A 14,167-nucleotide genomic window follows, 5' to 3' on the forward strand; every position below is an offset into this window, starting at 1 on the left:
TTGCATATCTATTTTATAGCAATCACGATAATGCGAAGAAAGTCGAATAAAACAAAAAGAATTGCGTCTTTAACGAGTTTCCTAGGAAATAAAGCACGACTTTCGTGACATTTCATTTATAGTATCTCTCACCTTTATTATACTAGATTTTATCTTCTATATATCTTCTCCGTGACTTTATACTTCTATAGTTTTCACTGTATAATATAGTTCCTATAAACTAGCTTAGAACGATAAGTTTTATATTGTTCATAATTTTATTTCATAAGCTTTATGAGCGTATCCCACGAAAATTAGCATCCAGATAAATCGACGCGTTATCGCAGAGAAAATCATTTCTTCCGAGAAAGAAAATTGACGTGAAATATGATACAACGGGGGATGTTATCGATATCGTTCCGATATTAGTGCATTTAGATAGCGGAAGTTCGAAGGTGTTGATAGAAACACGCCGATTATCGGATATTTCTGAACTGGAAGAACCTGCTTTGTACTTTCCTTGGCGAAAAAAAGATGACATTAGAGGCAGGGTAATGTCTAAAGCCGTAGGGCGTCCCATTTGTCCCATGGACGAAAGCGAAAACATCGATAAAACAAGGGAGATCCTTAGTGTAGTAAGTAGTAGTGCGTTGGACATCCGCAACAAGTAGTAATAGTCGGTACTTGGGTAGCCGCCAACTACATAGTTTCAAAGCATCAAGACGACGGGAAAGCGTTGTTGAATGTCTGGCGAGGGATATCGCCCAAGTGTTTGGAATCGATTTTGTTCTTCTTGAAAAATACCCTCTTGAGCAGTAAAATCTAAAGTGACCCTTTTTACTTCACCAAAATCAGTCTGAAGCGGTGAAACAGATTTTTGAGAATTGAAAACGATCACGGTGAAACTATGGATATTGGGAATCAATAGGGAGATACGATCGTTATTTCCATACCAAATAAGACAGTCCCTGATTTGTAATTCTTCTTATTATCGTACTCGTATTATGCTTATGAACGAAGAAAATTAATAAGTATTTGCGTTTGTAACGTTACAGTGATCAATTTGTATAGAAATAAATAAAATAGGATCTGGCGAATCTCAATATGAAGAAATTCAATTAATCCAAATACACAATATTAAATTATAGAGATTCGAGCATAAAGGAAGGATTAACAAATATGTTGGTTCAAAATTGCAACGCGCGTAATGTAATTTTATTGATACAATTATTATCTTTTAAATCAACGAAACCAATTTCAAAGTTTAAATAGTACGATGCAAGATAGAATTACTTTCACGATTACTATGGTCGGGCTAGAATACTTTAACAACCTTTGGTAAGAAGAAAATGAAAAAGATTTGTCTTCTCTTTGTGAGCAATGTAATCCCTGTGTACAAGCTAGAGCTCGATTCACGGTACGTCGATCTTCCAACTGCAATTTATCACGATTGGTCTCAAGAAACATCAATTGAGAACAATTATAAGCCTTCTTCTTTCACGTTAAAAGGATTAAAAAATCCGTCTTGTTACTTTATACCTGTGTCCTCAACCTCTGACCTCTTTTTTCTTCTTTTTTTCTTATCGGTTTCAGCAGAATTCTACAGATAAGTTCCTATCACGTTCTTCCCTTTGTTGCGATTATTTTCATTAAATTTATCTTTGTACATTATTTGTTACAGTTAGTGTTATCGTTGAAAATGAAAGCAAAGGGCATAGCTCAAAATTTAACCGAGTACAATTTAATGTGCAGTATCATAATTAAATTATTAATAAAATACGTATATAGGTAGAGAGTATATGCTGTTTTTGTATAAAATAAATATCTCTAGAATCGTTTAATGCATCGAGTGCCAACAGTGCGTTAACAATATGTTGCCCCTATTTTTCTCAAACAAATAAAGCGAATAAAGCGAAAAATTTATTGTCGGAAATTCTCACGGATTGCTACATAAATAGGAAACATTAATTCCATTTAAACAGAAATATTATCGGCATATTGTACGACGCAATAGTACGCAGACAATACTATTTGAAATATTTTTGAAAATTCGTTTTATCGAAAGATCATTGAGAAATTTTCTATTATACGACACTGTTATTAAATATATCTGATGAACTAATTTCATATCTCGTTTTAAATATCCCTGTAGGTCGTACGATTATCGTAAAAGTCAGCAGGTTTTTTCCATTCGAACAAAAGGGTTCGGATTTCCATTTGAAAAGAAATTGATTTAAATATCGCGATCGGATTCGTTTAGCTAAGGTTCGAATTCCATTTATGTTATTACATTATCGATATTGAACGCCGTTGTTCCTCCATGCAACTTCATTTTATGGCGCTTCGCCATTAATAACACGATCTTTGATGATTTTCTGTGTCGGAGACTTGGTTATAAGGTTCTACTTCTATACCGTGATAACCCCGAGATAAGTAGATTCACCTCCGCGATAGAAAGACATTGATCCAAGGGGCGGGAAAGCCCGTGTCACAAAAGCGTAGAGGAAGGAAACTTTTTCTCTTTATCGAGATCGAGAGACCGATTTTTTATGGTTTAAAGAAATGCGACCATTGTTCCGATTAAACGAACCATAATTTGTATTGTTGGATGCAATAGTTATGTCGATATCAAAATTTACCTGTTTGTGAAAATATCTTGTCTTGTATTCGTTTTTTTTTCTGATAAAAAAAAAAACGAAGCTGTATATAACAGGTTGTACCATTCGATGGAAGAATTGTATCAGTATAAAAATTAACTGTTTGTATTAGATCGATACCAGTGCAACACCAGTACCAAATTTTATCTTGTATTTTTTTGCATGGAAAAAATAGTGATAAAAAAAGGAAGTTGTTGCGTATGTCTGGTTCTAGATTTTACATTTACACGGCAGATAGATTTTTCGGGGAAACAGTGTAAAAATACATATGAAAATATACGAGATTGGTCATCAACCTGAAAATAACTCAGTGAAAATATATAATTATTTTCTAAATTCATAAAGATAATTACACGTACATGTAATAAATTTACAAACTTTATAACGTATTTCTTTTCCCAACAAAATATTTGGTTTTATAAAGTTTCGTTATGTAAAATGCACTGGAGTTGTTGGACGACTGTAACAAAATATCGCATAAAAATATTCGGATTGTAAATTGTTAAAGTTCTTGGAAAACATTTTTTTAAAAATATGACTGTTTTTTCTTTTTTATAATCACTAAGAAAGTTCGAAATTTGCGAGAATATTGTACAAACAATATCGTATCGTAATTTGAAAAAGAAAATTGTCTTCGGTAATAATCAATCGAGTAAATTTGCTAGACACTTCCTCAATAATCAAGAAATTATATGTCGTGCTAAAAGCATTTAACTAGGATAAAATATTGCCTCTTGAGGATACATTGACGGTTATGGCACTATTCTGTCTCCTGAATGAAGTAGTTTCGATGGCAGTAAACTGTTAGTCACTTTCAATGTACGCAAATAATGTTCGTCCTTTGACAGTTATTATTAAAACTGTTATCAGTTTAAAGCATCTGTCGTCAAAAAATTGTATTCTGAGACTATTACCTTAAACTAACTTGATCAAATCTGCGTCATTAATTAACAGATTATTAAGGATTATTTATAAGGAAAAGACAATAGCGTCCAATGAATTTATACGAAATACTATAAATTATTACGATGCACATGCACGTTTATTTTGCCACATTTCCAACTTATTTTAACTAAATTATTTTCAACGACAAAGCATTCCGTGGTTTAAAAACGAGGGATCTGACCGTTCAAACGCATCAGCTGAAACAGCGAAAACCGTAACCGTAAACATAATGTTCGAAACCCTTCGTTCGAGTCAGAACAAAAATATTAAAGCTGAAGATATTAGAGAGGATCGACCACACTGTCGCGCTCGAGTGTCGTTTCGGGAACGTAATCGACATACTGAATACTCTGACCGAGTTGATTTTATGCCTGAGAGGGTATAGAAGTGAGCCTCTATTCGGATTTTCGTAGTTTCCAACGACCTCGTCTTTTGTAACATCTGCACTGCCTGTCTGATATACTCTTGGTAATTTATTCAGCCTCCAGCCCAATGTAAACCCATACATTCAAAGCATTCGTCAGAATATTCGACGGATTCATCGACGGACATAGCTCGGTCCGCAAGCGAGACGAGACGAGGGTTGGTGGAATTTTCTTCTCGACGTGGTTGCTCTCTCGACGACGAAACTTTCCGGAGTATCGATAAAAATTTCGATGGCAGACGAGGCACCTTAGACGGCGTGGCTACGAATCGATATCAGGGCGAAATAAAACTTGGATGCTGCGAAATTTGCGTAAAAATTTAGGGAGATGCTCGAGCTCGAAAAATTCTGGTCGTTTCGTCGTGATTAAAAAAAACCGGCTTTCACGAATACTCGTACCGTACGTTGATTTTCAATGGAAAGAGAAGAATAGCGGAGAAAAGTTTGATACAGTTTTAATGAATTTAAGGCTGTTTGTATATTTTTGAAATAACAAATACAAGGAAACATCGCGCTCTGAAAATAACGATGTCGGAGCTTTAAACGTGACGCAGAAGCTATTAAATTTAAGTATTAACACAGGAACGAATAGATAGCAATTAATCGCGAGAATATACGCGGAACGAACGAAATTAACGAAGTAAGATCATAACGAACTAAAATACAACGTTCATTGCGTTAATACTATTTTTGTTTTTAATTAAGTATCGCTGCCCATCTACAATATTGTTATTCCGTTTTTGTTCTCGTTCCAAGTCCAAGATTAACGAAACTCGTACTCCAGTTTTCAAATTAACCGAAGGTGCAAACAAGATTGCGTAAAATTCTGCGCTAAATGTTTTATGGGGTAAAGGAAATGGGAGGAGGAGGATAAAAGGCGTAGATAGGATTCGACGTCTTCCTAAGGGAGAAAGAAGCCGGATAAAGGTGGAAACGGAGGCGGTGTGGAATTTCAAGCATGACGCTCATAATGGTCCGGCACATATTAGTTTATCTCGTAATGATCCCAACGAAGGAGATCCAACTCCTTAGCAATTCCTTACTTACGCTGCGTGCTCCGTGGAATTCGTTTTCTCCGTGTTCTGGGGGAAGAAGCTGGACGCCGCTCAAAATTAATTATCGAGATCAATAAGGGTGAACAATGATGTTGGTGGAGGAAAACGTACAGCTTCTGGCCATTGAATTACGACCACGTGCAATTATGTCACGCAAATGACAAATTGTTTTTGACTGTTCAAATTATTATTAAATATTCATATTTAATATATACGTATAATCATATACAAAACGTTGCACGCAAATCGAACAACCTATAGCTGTGACACGGTAGGAAACACAAAAGGATTTCATTAGGCAAGATATCGAATGATGTATAATTGAATGTATATGTCAGTATTACTATTCATAAAATCGACGATTTACACTTGGAGATGTTCTAAGAATTTTCATTATGATACGAGTATCGTAATACTTTTGTATAGATTATGGAGAAACAAAAAACGTATCGATCATGCATATAAATAAATTTGCATAAAAAGGATTATTGTATAAAGTTATAGATAATTTTCTTCGATCTCCACTTACTTCTTTATTATTTAATATTTCTTAATTTCATTATTATGTTTATTGTTATTATCAATAATTTATCTATCGCTATGTTATTATACTTTAGAAATGTTTTTCCATTTAAACACGCAAGAAATTTAGTGGTAAAAACTTTTTACGATTTAGCGTTCTAAAAACGTGATTGCTGCGGTTGTTGATAGAAATTGTTTTATTTTTCCGCTCTTTAGAACACTTTTATGTACTCGTAAAACACGATCCTCTCATTTCATCGCAATGTAATCTGATACTTTACGGAATTGATTAAATATACCTGAATGGTCATTCCTCAAAGTGTAATTGAATCGTTGCAGTTCCACATTGATTCTTCGCTCAGATTCCTACAATTTACAACACACGATAACTCTGCAATCTTCGCTAAACACGTAGCGCGATTCCTGCTGAATAGAAATATAACTTGAAGATATCGAAAGATTTCCTTCCGTACAAAGTGATCCTTTCCGGCTCTACTTTTATAAAGTACCTATTCGTCATCCTTGCCTCGCAAACGATACAAAGGATGAAAACGATAAAAATACAATATATTTTTAGATCTTTATAACGTTATAGATATATTAAGTTTAAGGCTTTCTAGATGATTGAAGCAATTAATTGTCTTCAAAGTCCAAAAGAAAAAAAAATTAGAAACATCTGCTGTACAATTTATAACTATGGTTTCATAATATCGTAATTATAAATTAACCGCATATCAATAAATGGTTATATATACAATAATGGTTAAATCAAATAATGATAATAATCTTACACGCACATAATGAATCATTCACAGTATATGTTCAGCTAGCCTGAGGACCCGCTATCAATCATAGGATTTAGTTAACTAAAGTCCTTCAAATTGACAAACAGTGTTTATTCTATCAGCCCGTAAATCTGTCACTTATTGCGGGAAGATACGGGAGATCTGCTTCCCTCACGTACGACGCTTCCCGCCAGGAACTCTCTCTCAAAGGCGGCTAGCAACCTTTTATAACCACCAACATAGAAATTAACCAATTAACAGCAACGTCCATTTCCCTCACCTTCCGAGCGGAGGCTTTCCTCGACGAATCCGACGATCTCGTGCCCTTAGGCACACCCCATCATAGTTTTCCTCTGCAGCGTCATCGTGACGGAAAGTCATTCCCTTTCTTGCAGTCTCGTTAGTCAAGTAATCCTTGTGTCGCGAGAAGTAAGTCGAGTCCGACTTAGACTTTGGAGCAAAGTACATCTGTTATCCCGTTGACCGCGGATTCGTTATCGAACTTAAGGTTCTTGTTATTAGTGTCTAATTAGCGCGGCCACTTGCCAGTATTGTAACATCCATACTTGTGTTAATAAACGTTACCTCAATTGTGTGACAACGATGAATAATTCCCGTGAAGATTCATTACACGCTCCTAATCCAAGTCTTAACGATAACCCGACATATATATATTATAAATTACAAATCACCAGCGGTATTTAAATTACTGTAATACCAGAAATGTCGAAATGGTTGGACGGACAATAGCGAAAGTACCAATAAACGTATTCCAAAGCCAGCTTAACATCCGTTTATCGCAAAGAAAGCTACGGAAGCTACTGAATTTCGATCTTCCATTCTTTGCTCCGATTTCCAATATCTTCAACTCGTTTAAACGTACATCAAATTCGTTCTCTGTGCTCTTGCAGCCTTATACCAATTTCAGACATAGTACTACTCTTTCCTTCTTTTTGATGTTTCGGCATCAAGTCGCTTATATTTGGTTACTTTGTAAAGATAATCGTACTTTTCGTTTTTCTCAGTGTCGTTAAAAGATACAGATTTGCATCAAAGGAATGCGATGTTCGTTATATATCTTTGTTTTAAACATTCAATGGTTCGCACAGCGATTATGCGTGTCTGATATCTCACTGCTCTGATATCGATAGTAAAAAATAAATACGAATTTCACTTTACATGAAATCGTTCTGTGTCACGTACCTACTGAGAAAATACACAGGTTGCGATTATCCTGTGTTTTATGAATTTTGTTCGTTGCATTCGAAGCTCGAGAACACAGCTGAATTTATAGACGATCGATTGTATAATTACAATTAGGTAATCCTAATTCTAAGCTATTTAACTGCGACCGAAAGCAATTAGGTATTGTTACGTAACGCGAGAGGATGGACGTAACGTTTCGTCATAAAATCTGAGATATAATTTTATAACTAAGAAATAAACTTTATTTTACTCAACTCGGAATTAACTTGTGTAGCAATTTAAATAATTAATTTAAATTTCTGGTACAGAGGTAGCTGTACCAATTAAAAAATAACGCGTTCGTACACTTTAATAATAATTAACTGGGTAGGAAAAAATGTCGAAATTCTAAGTAGACCTGATTTTTTATAATAATTCTCTGTAAAATGTTGATTTAAGTGGACTCGTTTTTATAACAGCAGGTGTTACGTCGAGTAATATTCTCCTCCACCGGATCACATACCGCGGGCAGGCTGGCAACCAGAAGTCCGTACATTGTCGCGGCGCGCCTTCAATGTCGTGTTTCTAACCGTCGCCAGCGGCCCGCCGGCGTCGTATATCAATACAATGTATCGACGAGCGTATGGTTGCCGTCTGGCCGCGAGTTCCAGAGACTTCGATTGAGATCTGTTTAATTTTACGAAGAAATCGGCCTACGTGTTCACTGGCGCGTGCGGTGGCGCGATCCTAGGGTGGTGGAGGTTGTCTCCCCGAAAGACAAAAGAATCGGTCCAAGACAGTCTTTTCTCCATCAAGCATTCTAACTGAGGAGTCGCATTCGAACAGTCAAACTCATCAGTCACATTCGAACAGTCAAATAAATCAGTCTCAGGCAAAAACTCTAATCATACGATCGCATACAAATCAGTCGTATTTTACAAGGTCTCACTCGAACATTCTATCTGTAACTTCCGATACGATTAGAACCAATACTTTATGTACAAGTTGTAAATGATAATCTGATATATATATTCTACTACTGTAGAATACAATTGCATTCATTGAACCACCCCGGTTATCCTAATCGAAACACGAGGAGCGACCATTTCGCGGCGTCGATTTGCTGAATCGTAGCGAGAATTTACGCCTCTCGCTGACGCGTTCCCTCAAGACCGCGTCTCTCCGCGAACGGTCGTAACAGCGGGTATACTGGAAACTACTGTAATATTTTAGAAACTGTATTCCGCGTGTTAAAAGCACTTAAGTGAGTTAAAATATTGTCGTTTCAGGATACATCGGTGATTATGCCACTATGTACGAATGAAGTATCTCGAAATACAGTGCAGTATCAACGTAAATTATTAAACATTCACTTTCGACGCGGATAGAGAGTGCTTATCATAGACTTAATTAATGTTTGAACCTAAAGTGAAATAGTTTCGTATGTTTACTTGATGGTGGAGGGTAAAGTGACTTTGTGTTAGTTCTGCACATGACTTTCTCTAAGTAGCAACATTTTAAATTTTGTGAAATTATTATATTGATAAACATACTGACGACGTTGTTATTTATTTAATCACGTGATAAAAACAAGGACGTTATTTTGATTAAAGTTAACATTTTATCCAACGTACTTATATTTCATTGTTATTACGATCACTACAGTAAGTCGTAACGATTAATACAACGACAATTATGTGAATATAGATGTTTTTCTGTTTACACACGATAATTGAAATGTAACAAATTATTGCACAATATATTTGCTCTAACAAGATTAAGGATATTACGAGCTATGTAATTGCTAGATTGATTTCAGTAACGGATTTACTATGTTCGTTAGACTCGGAAAAGGATAATATGTTTTTGTAGATCATAAAGGTATCGTGGATTTAAAACGATATTTACAAATTTCACTATCTACGATATTAATTCCAGTCATCACAAAATAGTAATAAAATCATTAATTCTAAATATTCAAGCAGTATCCAAATTATTTCCGACATAGACATCAATAAAAATATTTACTATACGTAAAATGAGTTTTCAATGAATGTTAAAAATAAAATAGTGTAAAGTTACATAACATACAGCGCTATTAATATATTTAGTCGTGAGGTTTTCATTAAAGTACCTAATGTAGTAGTGAAACAATATTAAATTAAATAATACCATATTAATTCTATTATTTCTCGAATGTTGCACGTATTTCAAACAATTTCAACCTTTGCTGTCTGAAGATAGGATTCTAGTTACCATTAAAAGTATCATAATGTCTTCTCAAATGCTAGAAGTATCATCGCAAATTAATCCGCTGTTATTTGAAGCATATGTTAAGGCCAGATTAAAGACAGAGAAACATTTGTGTCTCTTTGCATCGAGAAGTTTACGGAACGGACATTAACGGCTTTTAATACGATCAATTTATTAATCGATCGATTCTGTTATTAAATTCCTCTATTAATACGATCATAGTTAATACGATAGAAATAAGCATGACTACACGTGTGGTACCGTATTTAACATAAAATATTGTATTTATTTCAGATCATTTGCCGTTCTATTTCCCGAGGGAGATTTTCCATGATACCCGGTATAAAACAAATCAAAGTTCATGGGAATGCCTTTTTGGCAAAAGGGTGAGCCAAGTGGCTCAATTTTGGTTGGAACAATCTTGTTTTTGGTACACTGACAACTTATTGTGAAACGAGGGCGAGGAACATAGCGGATATCTAGCACGAGAACAACTTTATGCCAGTAACCCGACCCGGAAATAATAACGCCAAAGAAGGCGCAACAGGGAGCTAAAAGAAAGAGTATTTCTTCCATTTCTGCCTATCGAAGACAGGCTACGCCACTATATTCATGATGATACCTGCGAACGTGGTATCCTTCGTCAAAAAGGTAATCATTTATATTCTCCATCTTAATACTATTTAGTATTATCATTTCTATACTAAATTTGTTTCGCATATTAAATGCGATATTAAATGCGATATTAAATGCGATATTAAATGCGATATTAAATGCGATATTAAATGTCACGAGTATTGTCAGTGTTACACTATTTTAATTATTTCATATATTTTTGTTATTTGCATGATATGGCGTGCTATTTGAAATCTATGAGCTCTTAGGAACCGTTCGACGCTTTCTTGGCTGCAACAATTTTTCTTCCGAATGAAATTAAATCGAGGAGACACAAGAAACTGATAAATAAATTTGATAAAAAGCATAGGATAAAAAACCGTCGTCTTCGTAGCAACGGCAATAAAAAGAGACAGTTTTATTGCGCCCGTTTTGTCAAGCGAATAAATATTGATGATGGCAATTTACGAAAACCTTTGGTGGTGATCCAGAAGCAATGTAAAACAGACAGACACACATTCTCAAGCACACAGCATTTCATCCATATCGTTCCCGTTTTTTTTAGGAGCCGACGCCGCCAGATTTACAGCGTCTATATACATGAACGAGCTTCAACATAGCCTTATTTCTTTGCATCACCCCAATCTGACCTGGGTTAGGACCGACTGACAGTGATTTATATCCCTCTATAATCCTGGCTCTACGCCTCGAGTACGGACTAAATGGCATTATTTCACGATCATGTCAAGATCAACATGGCTGGATTATATTTCTTAGGGCCCGCACGGCCTTTGGGGGCGTTCTTCCTTAACCTCAAATTTGTTACATGTCGCATCAGATTTTATTACTCCACGAACAAACTGAGACGATACTCCTCGTAATTTGAACTTCTTAGGTATTTAGAAATATAATAAAATCCATCGATGCTACCGAATTTCTAATAAAGAATACTAACCTCTTTGGGAAAATCGTAAGAAACATTAACCGTAACATCTGGAGATGCGTAAAAAGTATGATACAACACGCTATCAAGCTGAACGAGGAGTCTTAGCTTTCATCAAGGGAGATAATAAATTCAAATATTTGGAAAGTTTTTGACAATCGATATGTTGGATGGAGTGGAATTTACGTAGAACGAATCGAACGTGCTCAGGTTACAACGAATCGAACGTGCTCGGGTTACAAAGAATCGAACGTGCTCAAGCTACAACGAATCGAACGTTCTCAAGCTACACCGATAAACTCGTATTGATAAAGGGATGCGAATGAAGCCCACTTAAGTCTTCTCATTGTCAATGTAAACTTCTAAAAATTATTAATCCTTTGTACTTTCGCGACGTCGCTACAATGGCATTAAGACGGTGAAAATTTCTATTTGATTTTGTCTCCGCCGATAAAAGGCGAGGAAAGAAGAGGCTACTGTATAAATAACTCGGAGATTCGCTTCGGTGGATAGACGGTTGAATTGGGTACTTGGGGAAAAAGGTCCGGGAGGAAAACTCTTACGATGAAAAATGTTCTGCGTTGGATCTTTATACCTGTTGGTGAATGATACGACGAAAGTTGACATTCCATTACAGAAGGGAGATAATGCAGACAATATTGAGTAACGAATGTTCCTCTGGAAATCTTCCGAATAATACAGGGTATCGTTTGCTTTATAATACCGTTCGTTTTATAATACCGTTCGTTTTATAATACCGTTCGTTTTATAATATCGTTCGTTCGTATCAAAAAGGTTATGTCTATTTGCATAATAAAGTTGTCTCTCTGCGTATATTTATGTTGTGTGTTTTAGAACAGCGTAACTTTTCACAGAAATTAATTGCAAGTGTTGGAATTAAAAGTAGGAATTAAAAGTGGGAATTAAATTTTATTACTCCTGGTATGGTAGTTTGGCGAATAAAAACGTATCATTGTATATTCCTGCGAGAGGACTAATTTTCGCAAAATTTATTAGTTTGAACTTTAGTCAGTGTCTTAATTAGAAATTTAATCCATTTTTATGACTGTTATAAACTCTTCTAAATTCTTCAATTAGCTTCTCATATTACCATGTATAAAATGGCTTTAATAATGCTGAATATACGGCTGGTGGAAAAATACGATGCTGATATTCTATTTTATACCACGTTATTGTGCTGCAATAATAGCTTTATAAAGCCAATAGCAGATCAGATGGATAAATTGAAACATCTCGCGTCTGGAGAATGAATAAAATATCAGGAATGAAATAAATATTGTATATTTAATAACGTAGAACTTCGGTTAGTCGTCTGTTTATATATAAATGTATTATGTATAAATGTAACAGGTAATTGTTTAACTATTTTGTTTATCTATTATAAAATTGAAAAGTCGGCTGCTGAAAGCAGACAATACACCTTCATTATTCTTTGTTCATGTCGATTGTTTGTGTACTGATTTATCGAGTAAAATAATTTCCTATATGTTTTCGAATCGATTTTCCAGTTTCGAACAATTCATATAAAACACGATGAACATTTTAATTAAACGAATTTCTATTGTATGCTTTCATTTATATCTGAAACGAATTAATACTTGGACGATACGGGCCTGAAAAGATAATTCAAGATAATAAAATTAATTATTAGTTAATTGTCTCAAGATAATATTTGTATGTTGTGTGTACTACTGAGCCAAGCAAAAGTGATTTCTCAAATGTACGTGACCAAACAGAACGGCAATAACAACGCAGTACATCGATTTCCATCATTCTATGATTCTACGTAGAATCTTCGATTAAAGCATTCTTCATTGCTGTCTCTGATTGACCTAATTGGTCGCAACCGTAGAAATCTCGTATTACAATAGGTTTATAGACAATTGGAGATATCTTACAAATCCCTGCACGTTTGCCACTTTCTGACCCTAATTCCTCCTACAGACTTTACTTTCGTGCAGTCAAAGAGACTCTTTAATTCTACTTGTTTGTTCGTCCAGTCGCGGGGAGACGAGTCTCCGTTAGGAGCGTCAACGGGAGTCGTAAATTCCCGTTACGATCTGATGATCGACACCACGAGCAGGGCGATCCCCTGATTTCAGTTACGACAATAGGGGTGGTTAATTGAAATAACTGTAGTCTCCAGTTATCTGTTTTTATTTATTTCGCCACTTTTCACAACACTTGGAACGTATATATAAATATGTTATAATGGATATCGGTTAACGCGATGAATCCCGATATCGTGTGAAACTATTAGACTAGCTTGCCGAATGAATGCAAGAACCGTCCGAAGTATGTTGACGCGAAGAATCGAATGTCTCGTTCGCGTGAATTGAAGTTACTACTTAGTGCCTCGGTGGCTTGAATTATACTTGAATGACTTGCCGAATGTTAGATTGCGACTTTGCGATACTTCTCAATGAGTTCGTTGGACCGAGCGATCGTGGTAGACGTGTTGATTGACTTGACGACGGAGATGAACTAACTTGATCGTGACGATGCTGTGTCGGAGGTGAGCTAAGGATGGGTGTGTCTAACCCACGGAGTCATCTGATTTGTTGATGACAGTTTTTGGTTGGAGAAGTGAGGGCAATAGAAATTGTTTCTATTGGTTAGTAAGACTATCGATGGACTAGGAAGGGTATTAGCCACCCTCGATGGAAAGTTGGGAGTAGGAGGCATCGCACGTGTGAACACTTAGCGTTCACGTGTTTTCCAGATGCTAACCAGAAACCTTGGAAAACGCTTTCGCGGAAAAGTCCTTGTTTGCAATGAAAGAC

The 14,167-nt window shown here is 35.7% G+C and overlaps 1 protein-coding gene and 1 long non-coding RNA gene across 13 annotated transcripts in view; one reads left to right on the top strand and one right to left on the bottom strand.

The window, feature by feature from the left end:
* The window catches only part of LOC132910772 (uncharacterized), a 158,865-nt gene that overhangs the window by 46,854 nt on the left and 97,844 nt on the right, over positions 1 to 14,167 (bottom strand). The window lies entirely within an intron of this gene.
* LOC132910734 (regulating synaptic membrane exocytosis protein 1) overlaps positions 1 to 14,167 on the top strand; it is a 153,664-nt gene that overhangs the window by 44,046 nt on the left and 95,451 nt on the right. For all 11 annotated transcript variants that reach the window (XR_009658840.1, XR_009658841.1, XM_060966675.1 and 8 more), the window contains one exon: positions 10,100 to 10,456. Coding sequence is in view for 9 of the 11 variants with exons in the window: in XM_060966675.1 (XP_060822658.1) it covers positions 10,418 to 10,456 (39 nt within the window). In the remaining 2 variants the exon portion in view is untranslated. The remainder of the gene's footprint in view (positions 1 to 10,099; positions 10,457 to 14,167) is intronic.

The sequence above is a fragment of the Bombus pascuorum genome, chromosome 9 (genome assembly GCF_905332965.1).
Source record: "Bombus pascuorum chromosome 9, iyBomPasc1.1, whole genome shotgun sequence".
Classification (NCBI taxonomy): Eukaryota; Metazoa; Arthropoda; class Insecta; order Hymenoptera; family Apidae; genus Bombus; species Bombus pascuorum.